A 17,740-nucleotide genomic window follows, 5' to 3' on the forward strand; every position below is an offset into this window, starting at 1 on the left:
GTATACACACAGGGGTTTAAAATTCCTCTCCTCAGGTCTTCTGATCTGTCTGGAGCTGAGGATCCTCTCCCTGGCACACAGAGCTCCACAAAGCCTCTGATGAGTGCACATTTTTGGTAAAAGCTTTCTTGCAGCAGGAGTTTTGTGCACTGAGCAGTGCCCAGACCTGCCAGCTCCTGAAGTCAGTGCTTCACCGGACTTTGACTTCCCACCAGATGGGGTTCAGCTGGAGCAGAGCATTTGTGACACCCTGCTGTAAGGGTGTCCCTTCACACACAGCTGTGCACGCTGCACAGCCTCTGCAATAGGGGGGCTACTTTGTGAGCTTTGTGGTAGCTCCCTGCTCCTCCATATGGGAATGCTTGGAAGTCAGGCTTATTTGATGCTGCTCTTGAAGGCACCATCTCTGGGTTCACAGTCGTAGTTTTAAATAAGACTGAACTGAATACTATAAAGATGGTTTCAGACACAATGAGTTAAATTCTGAGACTGGACAACCAGGGTTATTAAGTTTTGCATTAGCATAATATGTATAACAGGAGACCCTGTAGGAAGAGAAATAAACAGGAAACTACACAAAACCAGCATTTTCTGATTTTTCTGCATCTTATATTTTTGACTCCATCCTGGTAGTTGTTTTGACAATGTAACATAAACCCACTCATTGACAGACAACAACAATTCTGTAGGGGTGAGCTGATGACTCCTTGAAGTAAATATGCCCACAAATAGACCACAAATGTGTTTGCACAAAACAACTGAGTTGGCTGAAAACAGCTACTGAGCAACACTGTTCCAGGACTGAGGCAGCCCGCGTCAGAGGCAGCAGCAGCACCCTGCCTTCCCCTGGGCTGCACAGACAAACTGCTCAGCAGAGAGCTGGGAAGAAAGTCAGCATGCAACAGAGAGCAAAGAGCAACCCAGCACAGCATAGTATTTCCACACAAACTGCAAACCAATCTGCTGGGTGAATTCAAACCCCAGGAATTTTTCACAATTCTTCAAAGAGGAAGCAATTTTCACAGGGAAATGCAGCAACCCCTCTAGCTGGTAATAGTTAAAGATGCTGATATTTACAGTGTTGCTTTATTGTAATGGTTTTGGGGACAATACAGGCTCAGGGTTACTGGGCTACACTCAGTAACAAACTGCATGAAGAGATCAGTTAATAATGCAGATTTCTGAGCCATTTGATATACATCATCACAAATGCCAGACAGTGAACATCACAAAGATTGTTCCAACAAGGTGGTGAGACACCAGAAAGGACATGATGTTTAATCACAGGCAAAGCTTCCAGTAAACAGAGAGTGATTTCTACTCACCTCTCTCCACCTAACCTAAATATGAACTGAGCAGAAGTTGGCTGCTGTGCTCTTTACTCCCATGAATTCTGCACACTGTTGTGTGCATGCAGCTTACCTCCAGGGAGAATGACAACACGACATCTGACTTGGAAAGCTGGTTCTCATTTTCCTCTCCCATGTCAATTATTGAGGTGTTGTGGCTACGTTTCAGCTTCTGTAGCTTGAACTCAGAGCCTCCTTTAGACACAGGCATGCTCTCCAAGTTTGCCATCAGAAGATTGACAGATGACTTCAGCTCCTCAATGTACATGTTCTCCATTTCTTTGGACACAAACTTTGGAAACTTGCGCTCCTTGGATTTGGAAACAAACACAACAGAATGAATGTTTGTGACAACCAACAGCCGCTTGTTGCAGTGGGAGAATCCCCCAAGAGCATCTGCAGAGGTTTGTGAGCAGGGAGCTCCTACAAACCAGATGATAAATTACAGCCTCCCCCTGAGTAATGTAGAAACATTATTGCTAGTTTCTCACAGAATTACTACTTGGTACTTGTCCAACTTGCCTGTATCTTGCATGCACTTGCATTTCACTGAATTTTCTATCTACAAATAGGCTTTTTCCTCAATTACAAACACTCCAGGCCAGATCTCAACTGAACTTTGTGACCAACAGCAACTTACTGATTCAGAGGATGCTGATAGTAAGAAATTTGTTTTCCAGTCTTCCAATTGCGCTAGCTCTTTTTAGAACACTTCTGAGCGGTTGCTTAATCAGGTTTCTAGGTGTGAAAGGAGCACAAAGAGGGAAAACTAGCCATGTGTGGGCAGGAATGTTTGGTCCTAACTGGAAGAAGGGGTAAAACATCCTTTCTACTACTTGCCAAGGCCTGAGCCTCCCCCAAGAAGATAACTTTTCACTGTGAGACTTTCCAGAGCTACTTGCTGTCAGCAGCAAATTTAAACTGTAAAACCAAGGGTGACAGTGAGAGCAAAATACGATGTTCCCCAATGCATGTTCTCAGCTTTGAACTGCTGCTCATCACCAGCCTGAGCCCTACATCTTCTGACAACTCCTCCCATGGCCTGAATCTGCTCAGGATTCAAATGTCTCTCAGTGGGTTACAAGACGCTGTGCAAGGCATAAGACAGTGAGGCAGCATCTGCAGCCAGGGAACAGGCTGATGTGCAAACAATCTTGGTGGCAATTCACAACATTGTAAAAAGTCATTTGTAAAATCTATGCTAGAAGAGAAAACAAGGTCATGTTTCTTCTAGAAGACTGTCATCAGGCTGCTGAAAGAGTTCTCCTCTGCACTAGTTTTTGCATCAGTCCTTAAGATCTTACGCACTACAAGCAGAGCTCACAGCAGCACTCACGCCAAGCAGCTGAAGTATAGTAATCTGTTTCCAGCCTCAATCTTGGGAAGCAATTCCCACTTGTAAATTAGACCTACAGTGAAATAAACTACCTAATCAGCCTCCTGTATTGTCTGTGTATTATATAAGTTGCAAGTCACCCCTAGGAAAAAAAAAAAAGGAACTGTTTTGTAGATTTTGAGAACTGCTGCAGCAATGATGTTCAGACATCATTGTTCAGACATTATTGCTTTTTTTACCCTGCTGTCATCCATCTCTCCAGGGACTGCAATTTTGGCACTGCCCTCACAAACCTCTTCAGCAGTGCAGCAAGGACTGAGACATTTCACTATGTGCTACCATCAACTTCTTGTATTAGGACTAAAAATGTAGTTTGAAGTGATGCACAACAGTTTAACTGGAACTATTTAGCTGGTGTTGGAAATGCAGAGATGCAGATGTGGTCTAAAGTCACCTATCAGACTGGAGATAAAGCTGGGGGAAGTCTGGAGTAAGAAACTATCAAGAGATGCAGACAACAGCAAGAAAGGGCTTTAGTCACCTCTCCATGTACTGGGAGCAGAGAGAGGATCAGGAATAGGGAGAGAGGCACAAGCATGGAGACAGGTAGAGTTGGACACTGAGGAATGACCTGTCCAGCAGACTGGAGCAGAGTGGGTCCAGCCCCAGACAGACATATCACTCCAGTGTCACCACAAGGTCTCATTTAGTTGCTCCTACAAGTGCTCCTCTTAGTCCTTGAGGCCAGGTGACTGGGAGGGGGAAAAGGCACCACAGGAGAGCAGAGCACTTGCCACTGCAGAGAAAAATATACGTCTGCCTTGGCATCACTAAGCTCTCAGCTGTAATGCTGCTCTACTTAGCTGCTGGAAAAGTACAACACACAGACTGAAAAGCCTGTCCAGAGTCAGCTTTAAAACATCTGCTTGCCACAGAGCGTGATCCTCAAGCCGCCTGGCTCCAGGGCTGGGCTGATGTGCTTTGATGGAGTCAGGCTCGGGGGGGACCTTGTTTGGTACTGCCCTAGTGCTGCACTGAGCTGCACTCTCCTGGGCACATGGGAAGGCAAAAAGACCCAGACCTGTGTCCTGGTATGCAGAGGCAGGAAAGCTGGCACAACAGTGACTTGTTCAAGGTCACACAACAGCTCAGATGACGCCTTGCAGAGCCACTGGTCCCTTAAGACTCCACAGCCTTTGCTGCCTCTGAAGTGCAAATGTTCTAGTGTGAGTTTCTTAATTTAACAACGAGGCATTAATTTGCCTCGAGCATGGAATCTCCAAGACAGACACCTCAGTGCTGGTTTCACAAGCACTGTAAGCCTCCCTGTGCAGCAAATCTGTATTAAAAGCTGCAAATTGGAGATAAAAATGGAAATGCTATCCTTTCACTGAGCTGAATTGTAAACCTGCCCTCTGTTACAGGGAAAGCAGCCTTGCCCAGAAAGGAGGCTACAGAAGAAGATTCAAAAGGTCATTCGGATGCCTCCAAAATATGGTATTTAGGGACCTGAAAGAACAAGGTTTCTTGCAGACAGATGCTGGCAGGACCTGACATTCTGAAGTCTGCTGCAGTTCCATGATGGAGATTAAAGATCCCTAGCTGCCAACTGAAACCCAGGTAAGTCCCTTTTACTCTAAACCAACCTCCAAGCTGCACTGTTGCATTTTGAAGGTTGAATTCTGCACAGAAATATGTCAGGTTCTGTTGAGGAGCTTCCCCCGACTCTCTCGGACAGCCAGCAGTGTCATGGTTTGTTTTCAGCATCCTTGGGGGAAGAATGGAAATGGCAAATTCTCATTTGCAAAAAATAATTCATGAAGCTGCAGCTTCTGCTGGCTGCTACTGAATCATGCATATTGTTGTTCTACATACCATAAAGAGAAAACAAAATAACAAAACCAGGCCATCTTTTTCTCAGGGCCTGGCTATCCATCTCAGAACCAGAGCAGCCGTCCTCAGTGCAGAGGCTTACATTTAACTGCAAATAAGCACTGTAGGCTTTCTTGACAAGAATTAAGTGGCAAAGGGCCAAATGCTGAACAAAAGAGCTCCAGTGAGTTTGCTGTTTTGCTGCACCATTGATTGGCCATGTGGTCCCTGGCCATCTCACTAATTTTATCAGTGAAGTGGGGAAAACCAGAGCCTCTGTCCCCAAAGAGGAAACTAGCAGATGTTTAACAGAGGTGTTAGTGAGGAGGAGCTGTGCAGGCTCCACCAGCATCATTGTTAATGCCTGACTATAAATCAATAAGCTCTGCTTTTCACATCCAGGCATATCAGTGTGATTGCAAACAGCTCTGATATTACCTTTCTTATAAAAAATCCTAATTTGGGCCCAGCTCAGTGCTGGGAGGACTGCTGCTGAAAGGCAGGTCCCTAGACTGAGCTTGTCTCTGTGATTAATTTTTTTTTTTTGCCTTGTAGTAATGGTTTCTTGATTATCAAGAACAGCCAGATAGATCATTCCAAATGACTTCAGTCCCATTAGGGCTTTATCAGTGACTCAGAGCATCTGATTAGAGGCAAGGATAAAACTCTTCCATACTGATGTCAACAGGATCCTCTCCATCATCTATGGTCATTGGAGGTCACTGTGTGGGTGTGATTTGCTCCGAGGGAGATGGCTCCTTACAGAAGGCTCTCTAGGGAGATTAGCTGAGTGCTTGGTTTTCAAAGCTGTTTGGAGGTCTCGTGCCTACTGCTCTGAACAGCAGCAATATCTGCAAGGGGGCAGTGATGGCCTGACTGCTCTCATGCACAGTGTGAACTTCTTTGGGACAATACATCTGAACGATCTTTATTGAGGCAGCATTTACCCACAGGCAGGAAATTGTGGCTCCTATCAGCCCAGCAAAAACCACAAATCCCGTTAGGATGATTCCTGGCTCCTTTTTTACACACCTTACATCCACCTTATTGTCTAGCATAGAAATGCGACACCTCTGAGGATTCACAAGGGGTTTTTCAGGAACCTAAACTGTCCCGGCTCATCAGGACATACCAAGAAATGCACATCAGAACAGCTTCATCTTGTTTGTTTGCAGCTAATAATCTGATCACTTTTAACTGGTAATTGTTGTGAGAAGAAACTTGTAAGAGAATGACAGGACCTGGGGGCCACATCAAACTCCTTGTATACTCCTAAATGAAGAGGTTATTAATAACAGACTTTTGTTTTTACCTTGGCAATTTGTTCTGCCATTTGGAGACGTCCATCTAACTCGCGCCTGATCTGTGCTGCTTGCTCATCAGGGTTGTCCAGCTGTACAAAAACAAAAGGCAAATCAAGGTGAAAAATTAACCAATGCAACATCTTTAGGTGCAGCTCAGTTCTTCAGGCTGACCACCTGTATTACATTGCTGATAGAGCGAGTGGTGAGGGGCCACATTCTGGAACAGAAGCCCCCACAAAGGACAAACACAATGTTCACCAGTCCAAGACAGACAGTTTTTGATGTCTGCCCTGCTGCCTCCTGGGGCTGAGCATCCTCACCCTGAGGCGGTCTGGTGCAGCGTAGTCTGCAAAGTTACAGCTACAGTGATGACAAAAGTTCTGATTCTCAGCCTGATGAATGATGAGCTCATCTGTTGGTGCTCACTGGATCAGCTGAAACACCACGTTGCCCCTGATCCACTGCTCTCCACGGCATCCCCTCATCTCTCTGCCTGCACATCCTGTGCCTCCCCTCTGCCACACACGCTCACGCAGACCTGCACAGGTGCAGGTGTTATTTCTGCATGCTGCTTCACAACTGATTTTCCAGAGAGCCAACACTGACTATGGCTAAGATTGATGGAAAGCATATTTTTGATTAGCTTTTGAAAGCCTTTGTTATGGATTTAATTCAGCAAAACTACAAAGTGTCCTGACTGTGATCCAAATCCATTGAAGCCTCAATGGCTTCATTCACACCAGCTGCACAACATAACCTGCTCGTGTGGTTCATCTTTATATTCCTGATCCCAGCACCAATACAGAGCCATGGGTTATCAGCATCCTTCAGGATCAGCTGCCCCTGTTAATTTCTTCATGAACAAATGTACCACACAGCTATCCTGCACCAGTGTGGAAGCACTTCTTGGAGCTGCTTCATTAAGGGTAGGAAATGTACAGACCCAGATTTTCATTTCTTTGCAATTCTGAAAGACAGAGCATTATTTGAATTCTATCTGAGCTACAGTAATTGAGGTTAATCACACACTACCCAAAATAACTCAGGAGCTAAATTTAGAAATTGAGGATGCTGCTGTGGAGAAGGGTTGATTTTGCAGTATGATAATGAGCCAACAAACTGCCTCATGCTTTCTGCACTATCTTGATTGTGCAGATGTTTTCCAGTGATGCCACAGGTGTCCAGAAAAGATCTGACTGCAGAAGATTATTTTTCTTAGGAGCCAACAAGCAGCCTAGGCAGTCTCTTTGGCTGTGGTTGAGTGGGTAAGGTATTACTTTCCAGGGCTGTGCTTCCCAAGACTAAGTAATGACGCCAAGCCAAGTAACCTGGTATTTAAAAGAAACAAACAAACAAACAAAAAAATCATTCCAGGATGTATTTTCAGTGATTCTGCATGATAGCTCCATGGCAAAAACTGCTCTTTGGGAAAGCAATCTAGTCTGTAGTAGCCAAAATAACATTTTCTTCTGGTTGTCTACAGAATGGTACTAATGAGACAGCCCCTGTCTGTCCTCCTGGCACCTTCCAGTAAATCTCTTGTGACTAAGAGCAGCAGCCCAACAGCCTAGCCACTGTCTCCTGCTGTGCCTGGAAAGGACTCCTGTGTCTGGGAAAGGCTCCTGCTGCCATCAGAGCAAGCAGAGTACATTTTACACAGCCATAACACTATATAGAGCCATTAAGAGAGTAATGCTGGTACCCATAAAATATACTTTGCTTGTGAAATAAGGAAAGGTGCAAATGTGAGGCATACCATGTGAGCAAGACCAAATAAGGCAACACAGACCTTAGTATCATTAAAACTCAATTTCTTAACTAGAGAATCAGCTATTTATTATCTGCCACATGCATGCCCACTTTATATTCAAGTACTTGACAGCCAAATACATAAATGATTTAAAAAGTCAAAGAGAAAATGAATTAGTTTCGTTCTGCATTATGACTATGTTATGGGTATGCTGCGAATAAAGCAAAGATATAAATCATAAGGTTGCCCCAGTCAATTAAATGTGAAAAGTATTATAGATTTCAGTATATACATGATTTGTCATATGCACTGGGCTTTTCTTCAGCAGCATGCCACAAATACATGATTTACATAATTCGTAATTCTCAACTGATCATTACCCAACTGCCTGCTGGTAAATTAGATGTTTTCATACGTCTACCCACAACCACATTAGTTCTCTCTGCCTGCCCTGCAGAGATTATCTACATTGGTGTAGCAGTTACTAAAGCAAAAGAATAAAAATTAAAAATTATATGTAGATTAGGTTTTAAGTGGAACCCCAAACTGACCAGCACTGCAGCCAGCCTATCACTGCAGGCATTGCAGGGCAGGTGTCTATTCTAACCCCTGGTGAGGGTTCAATTGCATGAAAAAGACCTTGCAAGAAGACAGGTTTTTTACCTAAAAACTGTTAATAAGGAATAATTTTTAGTGGGCACTAGTAAATAAGAGAAATGGGTTTAAAACGTTCCTCATGAGAGTCTGACAGTTTTGATTGCCAGTAAGAACCAGTCGCTGGCCTGCAGAAGCTATCCTTTGCTTCCATCCCCCTGAAACAAACTCACAGAGAGAATTTCTTCCTGTTATCCTGAAAGGATGGGAGATAACCCCTCCACATCTTTGAAAGGCAGAAGCAGACACAAACCAGCCAGCTTAATTAGTCTGTAAGATCTTCAACAAGATGCACAGGCACTTACCAAACCCACATCTGAAGTGTTTGCTGCATCAGAAATCACCCACACATCACCCAGCCTGAGCTGGGTGTTTTTAAAGCCAAGAGCCCAGGCTCATTTCTACTTATACCAGGAAATGCCAAAGGCAGTGCAAGGACATGAAGGGTTTTAGGGGATTTTAAACCCCCATGCTTTTGGAGTCCAGGTGTTTTATTTGAAGTGTTTATATTTGAAAACTCCAGCTTTGGTTTATCACAGCTTAAAGCCAAACCATTTACAATTGCTGCCATGGCTCTGAAAGAGCCACTGGAGCAGCCCAGGCTGCCCTCCTCTTTCCTGCTTTGTGCACAAAGCACTTTGGTTCAGATTCACACCTCAGGTCCACTCACCTGCCTGGGGACTGAGCAGGGCACAGCTCTCTTGCCATCGACCACAGTGAGGGCTGCAGATGGGACAAACCCCCCCGGCCTGGAGACAATGCTGGTGGCACAAGTGGCATGCTGTACACAGCCCTTGGCTGGCTGGTAAGAGCACAGTGGATCTGGCTGTTCCACCAAACACGGACTGATGGCCCCATCAGACACAGGGAGTGAAACAGCACAGGAGCAAACCCACGCTCTGAGCTCAGCTCTGCTGGGAATAACTTTGCTGTAAACTACAAGGGTTTATAATGAAATAACACTGTTGGAAGCTAAGAGGGTTTGTAATGACAGGATGCAACATACAGATACATCCTTCAACGCCTGGCATTTACACTGTGGATGTGACAGGTACCGTTGGTGTAAGTGCCATCAGCACCAGCCAGAAACCACCGGGTCCATTTAACAGTTTAATCCCTCCCTGCCAGCCACTGCTAATGCTGACTCTTGCTTCCCAGCAAAGGCAGCAGATCTCACAACACCCCTGTTCCTGAAGAGTAACTGGGGCCTGTCCCAGGGCATGTCCCCTCCGCTGTGAAAGGTTACAATGTGGTGGTGGATCCACTGGCTCTCCCACGACACGTGCTCCTGCAGAGGACCAGCCTTTTGCAACAGGGTTCTGGAAAAACACATTTTAAATGCTCTGGCAGCACAAATGCTGAGCTGCAGCACCTGCTTTATGCTGCACTGAGAGCAGAAATACACCTGGCTTTTATTCTTCTGGAAAGGAAAGCATTTAGTCCAGGTCTCAATGAAATCCTCAGCTATTGCCTGTGCTGGTTTTCCTCTCCAGCAGTATTGGTACCCAGGAATAGGTGATCAGGTGGGCTGCTGCTGAGCAGACACTGTCCTGGCTGGGACACATTAATTTTCTCCATCCCTGTATCCAGTACACCACCATGCAGCTGGGGGCTCTGAAAATGCCACTTTTTGAATTATTTTCCATGGCTGGAGGACTAAGACAAAAGCCATGACCCACTCATGTTCTTTCTAAGCCTGGCTTAATTTCTCCCAAAATAATTTGTGCAGCCAAATGCATACGCTGTGCATGGTTATAGGTGCCAAGTGCCTCAAAGAGAAAGTTTCAAGGCACTCATCTTTTAACATGCTGGGAGCTCTGTAGCTCAGCAAATGGTTGATTAAGTATTTCAAAGCAAACATGCTCATGGTGAAGGCTGAACAAGATCACAATATGGATGACAATTTTGCGGCTTTGATGTAGGGCTTTAGGAGAGATCTTTGTCTCATAAAAGGTGGTTTCACTTTGTGATGCGCAGTGTGAGAAAACACTGAAAAATTCATAAGCCACATCAATTAATAATTAATCTGTCAGTCCAGGAGTACTCACAACATGTGGCAACAGCATCATGGAGTGCTCCAGCTGAAAGGAACGTGGCCCCCAAAGTGACTCATGGCAGGGATGCCCTTGGTTTCTTACCACAAAGCTGCTGTTTTAGGAGATAAAGTGCAATGAGGCAGGACACAGTGGCACCATGTAGCACACATATGCTCCATGTCAATGTCACAGATTGCTTTGCAGCCTCCTTTTCCCACTAATGGTGAATATTCCTCTCTACAAGCAGCCAAGGGCAGTGGGATGGCAGCAGTCTGGTGCTCAAGGCCCTGACCTCTTCCCACAAGTCTGAAGCAGAAAGCAGAGGAGGGTCTGAACATTCCCTCTTCAGCTGCAGGTGGGATTCTGACTTTCCTTTAAACTGGGAACACGAATGATGCGAAGCTGCCCCAGAAGGGTAAGTCACTAATGTCCTGGGCAACATGCTCACCCTCTGAGCAGCAAACTGCAACCCACAGACTGTTGGCTGCCTTGGGATCTGAAACAGAAGCAGGGACAGCTTCCCCATGTCAGGTACCTCCCTTTACCAGCAACCACGGCAGCATCTGCATAGCTCAACTATGGATTCAACAACTTTCACTCCTGCAGTTCCAGAGAGGATTTTGAAAGACCTGGAGGGACCTGTAGAACATGCCTTCTTCACCAGCCTTTAGGATTGCAGTGGCATATGATTCCAGGGGACTGACCTCCTAGTGCAACTGCACAGTAGGGATGCTTAAGGCCATCTTTCCTCTGGCCAGTCAGAGCTCCCCAAATCAGTCTTTGAGGTTCAGTCACACAGAATCTTCCTAGTTCAACATAAAAGTTCCCCTTAATTTAAGGAACCTATGCCTATTACCTCACCAAAATGTTCCTTTTCCCTCCCATCAGCCCTAGCTCCTCACATAACCCCAGGGTTCCAGCACCCCAAAATGTGACAAACCCCCTCCCCTGGGGAGGAGATTACCTTATTTTGTTCATGTGTAGGTAAAACAGGCTACGCTGCAGGGATTCAGTCATTTCCATAATTCAGTAAGGGCTGCACAGTTGCTGTTTGCTGTGGATAGGTGCTGGCTCCTGCTATCCCAGCAAACTCCTAAGATTAACTAATGAACACCTTCTGCATGAGAGCACTCAAGGGGTCCTGGGAGGCTGATTTAAAACAATAGGAAGGACTTGGATAATTCAGTAAGGGCTGATGATTCTGTCTTAAAGAGAAATCTTATTTCATGCTTCACAAACTTTAGGGTTGCACCAGATTAGTTGGTGAAAGCATTCCCTGGGATGTAGAGCAGCCCCACCTCAGTGTGAATCTCAGAGTGCTGCAAGATATCTCTGTGCCTCAGCAGCCACCAGGAATGTGCAGGCTCTCACCCATTACATCTGCCTGTGGATGCTGCGACCACACCTGCTTCACCAGGTGAGGTCAAGAGGTCCACCCTGGGATTCACCATGGTCTGAGTGCTGTCTTAGACAGCTGTTTATCCCATGAACTGAGATGATTTTCCACCAGAGCAGCTCTGGTGGCACGTGCAGGCAGAGGTTTCTCGTGTCCTCTGTGCTGCTGGCAGCAGCACCCATGGGTACCCACTGCTCATCTGCAGAGTGCTAATGGATCACCAGCATGAGCTGGTGCCATGGCAAGGGCAGGCAGGTGCCAGGCATGGATCCTGTGCAGAAAAAGATGATATCTCTCCATGCCCTCTCAGTTCCCAACCTGCCTACCACCACACCCCTCCACAGCTTTGCCAGGCTGCACTGTGGGGCTGAGGAAAGCTGAGACAAGCAAACCCAGCATGCTTCTTTCCAGCAGGTTGTGCAAAGATACCTCCAGATTTATGTGCAATGATAAATCAAAGTAAATGAGAAACTAGATTCAGCAAAACAGGAAGGGAAGAAAAAGTGCTGCCTGCCTTTGCAAATGTTTTGCAAGCTGTTAAGAAAAGGGATGGCAGAGCATGTCCACTCGGAAGGCACGCCCTTTCCATCTGTGGCCAGAGAACTTTTGAACCCTGCAAATCCCTCTGCAAGATCATCCGTGCAAGGTGTATGACACTGAAAGGGATTGAAAACTAAAGCTGTCCAGAGGCTCTGACCTCTGAGCATGCCTTAATACCATCTTCTTATGGCATTGCATAAGGATGCTTGGAGGCGTGCAGGCAGCATAGGCTGAGCTATGGCACCATGAGAGAAACTGGAGCACTGGCTGGTTGATGCTGCCTGAGGTACATTTAGCTTGCCTGTGTTTCCTTATCATGTGCTGAATTTTACATCAGTTAATGCAAAGAGAATCATCTGAATTTCCTAAATATGGCAATAAACTACTATTGAGTTCCAAATAAGTTTTACAGCTAGAATCTGCTGCAATTAATTCATCCCAATCCGTCATGGAAGAAGGATCTACATATCCTCAAATCCTCATCTTTGATTAAAAGCTTAATGGTAGACACATTCATTGCTTAATTCAAAATGGGCTTTGGCTTTTGGAGCTAAAGTAACTTGTATGAGGACATAGTCCAGCAAAGCTGCAGTACCCTGACACTCAGCAGGATTAAATGTGACAGAATAAGATGTGGGAACATCTCCAATGGTGTCTAGGCAATAATTGTTTTTCTGCAGAAAGCTCTGAGTAAAAAACTGGCAAAGCAGGAAATGGCCATGAAACAGCAACGGTTTGGTTCTATTATATGCTAAATCAGCAGAAAAAAAGGCCAAGGGAATGTAAAGAGAAGTTTATGACTCCCACTTTTCAAGGACTAGGATAGCAAAGATTGCAGTCCTGCTCATTACAGTTCATTTTTGTATTTGTGAAGTTTAGATTTATCTCAACCAGAGATCTAAAGAGACTGACCTCCTGAACAGGCTGATGTCTTTCACACTGGTTTGAGGCAGCAAACTTTCCCATGAGGTCAGGGAGAAAGCAGTCAGGAGAATTAAACCTCTAGGCAGCAAATTTCCAGCACATAAAGAGTTTGCCACATGTTCTCAGTGGACAGCATCCTATGGTGGAGGTGGCAGCTGAAGCTGCTAGTCTCACCTGTGAGTAGGATCACAGAAGTCTCTGTATAGGTCACCATCAGACCCCCTTCCTACAGCAACAGAGAACTGGAAGGGAACTGCCTTCCACTGCAGATGCAGCTATTTTAGTCCCTCTGACTTGCACCTAATATGCTGCTCACTAATTGGTATCAGCTTATCAAAATCCAGAGCAGAAACATCACATCTCTACGTCCCTTTGAGCAATACATAACAACAACTATAAATGATTAATAAGCAATCACTATTGCTATGCTAAATTACTATATTATGCTAATTAAAAGGTCAATTCCTCGCTTTTCTTAGAGCAGTGCCCAAACATTTGTGCTCTGAGTCATTCAAAGGTTTCAGAGAAGTGTACCTCAGAGAGAATCTCCTGGTTTTGAACAGAAGCAGTATCAATCCTTAGCCATATCAAGCCTATCTAATCTACTACTGCATTTCAGAAAAGCCACCTCTTTTAAAAATAATTAGCATTCAACAACATGAAAAAAAATCACAAGAAATATGGATTGGAATCCTAACTTCCACTAATTGGGAACATCTGCCACCTTTCTTACTGCCTGATCCCCTCCAACGGGACCTATTCTGCCCCTGAAGAACCAGTGGCACAAAATGGATGTCTGGCATCTCTGAGAAGGGCCATGTGGAGCTGAGAGCTGTCATGTGGGATCTAACCTCACATAACACCCTTGCGAGATGCTCTGGCACCTGCATTAAGGATCAAGGATGTAAGAAGAATTGAAGGAGACACAGAAAAGCAGCAAGAGGCATAGCTATGAAGAAACAAAGACAGGGAGCAAAAATGTGATGCTTTTAAAAGCAGTGAGTCTGTAAGTTGAGAAGAGGAGGAATACAGCACAAGGTACCATGTGTGGGGAGAGCTTAGCAGGTGGGGCAAGTCCCCCCATGGGGTGCACCATCCTCATCCCCTCCCTGGTGGGGACAGTCAGCCCAGCAAACCATCTACACAACAGAGAAAATGCTGTCATTTGTCCATATTAAATGTATGATAAATAATTTCTGTGTACAGACACTATAACATTTACAGAGTAAGATGTTTCAGCCTGGCAGCAGCAGCTCCTGCCACATGGCTGGACAGCCCAGCTCCCTCTGCACAGAGCATGGCACTGCTGCTCCCAGACCTGCACTGGCTTTACTCTAATCAACTCAAACCATGGCCCTACATACAGCCCTGCCTCAGTAGAGGATGGACAAAATGGAATGAGCTTTTGGGGCCCTGGGGTTTGAAGACCCTAGGAATTCCTCCTAGTCTTAGAACCTCTGCCTTCCAGATCTCATATTGATGCTCAGAGCAGGCTCTGAGACCACAGCAATAATATACACATGTAGTTCATGAGCATCCAGTCTTCACCATGTTACCACACTGCAGGCAACAAACATTTCCTTTTCTTCTTGTCAGGGAGCCAAATGAATCCTAAATGGCTTTCCTGACCATAACACACACAGAGCACCAGCTACAGACCTCAATTTCTGACACACCAGCTGTGAAGGCAAGAAACTGCAGATAAGAGAGCATCGAGGCTTTGAGGACACTGCCAGACCCAGTGCACAGCATGAAGAACAATTAGTTTTTTCCAGACCATGTATTGCATGTAATAGAAAATATTAACTCACATTCCAAATATTTATGAAAAGTTCAGGCATAATTAAACAATTTGCAATTGAAAATTAACAATCTAAAAATTCAGCCATGTAAACAGAGAGTAATAAAGATAACTGCAGTTAATGTAAGCTGATTTCAGTACAGCTAATACAGCAGCAACAGAAAAAGGCAGTCAATCACATCCCCTGTCATTAACAGCCTTCTCCATGTGAAATATTATTATCTGAAGCTTTCAAGCTGCTCTGCTGTCCCAGTGTGTGCAGGAGAGTTGTTTGCCTACAACCTGCTCCAGCTGGAGCAGAGGGACGAGGTGTTCATCTATCCACCACCTCTAAGTGTCTGTCTGTCTGCCCTAGTCCCCCAGCCAAGGTTGTCCCTACCCCTCCCACACCTGAGCCCCAGCCACCATGAGAATGCAGCAGCCAGGCTGCTGGGGAGCATTTTGGAGCAGTGCCTGCACCCCCATGCTCCCAGGGGTTCACAGGGGCTGTGTGTGACGAGGATCCCAACAGCTTGTGGATGGGGGGACCTGGGCAGGAAACACAGCAGTGGTGTCCTGATGGTCGTGCACTGTGTTCATGACAGCACCAACACCAGCTTTCTCCCAGTCCCACTCTGGGCTTCACCCACTGCCTCTCAATTATCTTTCCCTAGAGTTCAGTAGGGATTGAACCTCCAGACAGAGCTTTTCCATCCCTAGTGGGTGGAGAGCTCTTTTTCACACTGCTCCACTAATTATTCTTTGTATTTAAAGCCAAGTAAAACACTAATTGCTCAACACATCCATCCCAACCCAGGCTGGACTACCTCAGCCCTCAGCACATGTTAGGATACAACACAGCTGGAGAAGAGGGAGCAGCCTGAAACCCTGTGGGCAGCCTGAAGGAGAGGGCTGGGATGCCAGCAGGGATGGCACAGTCCTCTGCAGCAGACTTCCATGAACAAAAGATTATGGATTTAATGCTGGGACATGTGCTGGGTGGTGGGGCAGGTCCCAGTGTGGCTGCACAGTGACTCTTCCAGACAGCTCTTCTGCCAGAAACACTTTCATCTCCTACTTTCTGACGAAATGTGGCTTATTTCAAACTACAGTCAGCAAGGCATGACCTCTTTCCTTTGAAATTGCTAGCAGGCCACGAGGCTTTTGCTTAGAGAGTTAGGGAGAATATACTGGACACTCAGAGTATGGCATTACAGTCTCTGCTATTGTTGAAGTCCCTCGGTGCTTTCTGTGTGGCAGCATTCTGAGAAAATAAGGTGATAACCTGTTCTCTGATCCCGTTTCATCTGAGCCTACCCTCAATCTTCCCTTTAAGCTTTCACCAAGAACAATGCCCTTTATATGCAGAAAAGACATGTAAGAGAGTAGTGCAAAATATACAGCTGGAATCCAGATGAGACAGAGCACAACCATGACTGCAGGTCTGCAGCACCAGTACCTGCTCATGTCAGCCAACTGCTGCAGTTCTTTTTAGAAATTAGGAAAAACATCAATAAAGAGATTAAAAAGAAAAGCCATGCTTAAAGCATTCTCATGGAATTCAGCTTTTTTTTTGCATCCTGCTCTGTAACCTGGTAAAAATTGCACTGCTAGAACCACCCTCTTACTTCAAATGAAGGTACCCCCAGATGTTACCAGCAATAAACCCATGGGAATAGACACATATGGAACCTACAGCTGAATCCCTTCCCCTCTCTTTCTTATTATTAATCAAAGATCCATGGAAATCAGGGTCAGGAGAGCAGTGCTCAGGGCACTAGAAAAAAATTATGCATGTGTGCAACCCATGGGGTTAGATTACTGGCCCTGCTGTATACCCTCTGCACCCTCCTCTTTCTCCAGAGGAGTTATAGGGAAAAACAACAGGGAAAAGCAGGCTCTAACAGGACTGATGGCCCAAATGCTGAGGAAACTGTTAAGACAGGTGTAAGAAAACAAGGGAGCTCTTGCTAGGAACCAGCAAAGCTGGGAAATGCTCTGGTATCTGCCTGTGCTGCTTCGCAGGTTAAAAGGAATCAACTGAGGTTTATGTTGTGACCTTTCATGAGAGCTGAGGGAATAACAAAATCACTTGGCTCACAGGCTGTGCAAAATCCACAACAGATTCCACCCTGTCAAAAAGCATTCATCTTCAGACAGGCTTTCTCCCTACATTTTTATGCAACCTTAAAAACCTAATCTGTCCTGTTTCTAAAATGCTCAGATCCATCTTAAATCCATTCTCCTCCTCTTTTTTAGTGGAATTTAGAGTGGAGGTAAAACATTGCTGAAACAATTCAAGCAGTTCCTTAAAAACCTGAAAAAAAAAAAAGCTTCATTCAGCCCAAATGTGTCTATGTTATAAACCATGTGCAGGCTCACTCCACAGCATGCATGTGCTGGAAATGAAGAGATGTAAGATTGCCTCTTCCATATTCCACTGGGAGAAAAAACAACAATCCTGTCCCATTTCTTTCAGAGCATTTTCACACCCAGCCAAACACCTCCCAGCTGTGCCAGATGTGCTTTTCATCACAGGTAAAAATGAATGGAGGGGGTGACAAAGCAGCTGGCTCTGCAAGATGCTGGCTCATGTGAGCAGGAGCCCAGCTGAGAGAACGTATACACAAGCGTGGGGAGGAGAAAATGGGCAAAGCAGAAAATCCCACCTCAGCCCCATCACCACGCAGAGTTATTCTGGTTTATGCTGCTGGCAGCCTTCTTAACTGCACAATGATACACGCTAAAAATATTTGCCGTTTGGACTAGATTTCATGTTTAAAAATGTATAACAAATAA

General features: G+C 45.4%; 1 protein-coding gene across 24 annotated transcripts in view; it reads right to left on the bottom strand.

The window, feature by feature from the left end:
- The window catches only part of CADPS (calcium dependent secretion activator), a 207,016-nt gene that overhangs the window by 129,524 nt on the left and 59,752 nt on the right, over positions 1-17,740 (bottom strand). For all 24 annotated transcript variants that reach the window (XM_068202133.1, XM_068202137.1, XM_068202141.1 and 21 more), the window contains exons 4-5: positions 5,870-5,950; positions 1,423-1,659 (exon numbers count right to left, since the gene is read on the bottom strand). In XM_068202133.1, coding sequence (XP_068058234.1) covers positions 1,423-1,659; positions 5,870-5,950 — 318 coding nt within the window. The remainder of the gene's footprint in view (positions 1-1,422; positions 1,660-5,869; positions 5,951-17,740) is intronic.

This window comes from Anomalospiza imberbis, chromosome 11, assembly GCF_031753505.1.
Source record: "Anomalospiza imberbis isolate Cuckoo-Finch-1a 21T00152 chromosome 11, ASM3175350v1, whole genome shotgun sequence".
Taxonomy (NCBI): domain Eukaryota; kingdom Metazoa; phylum Chordata; class Aves; order Passeriformes; family Viduidae; genus Anomalospiza; species Anomalospiza imberbis.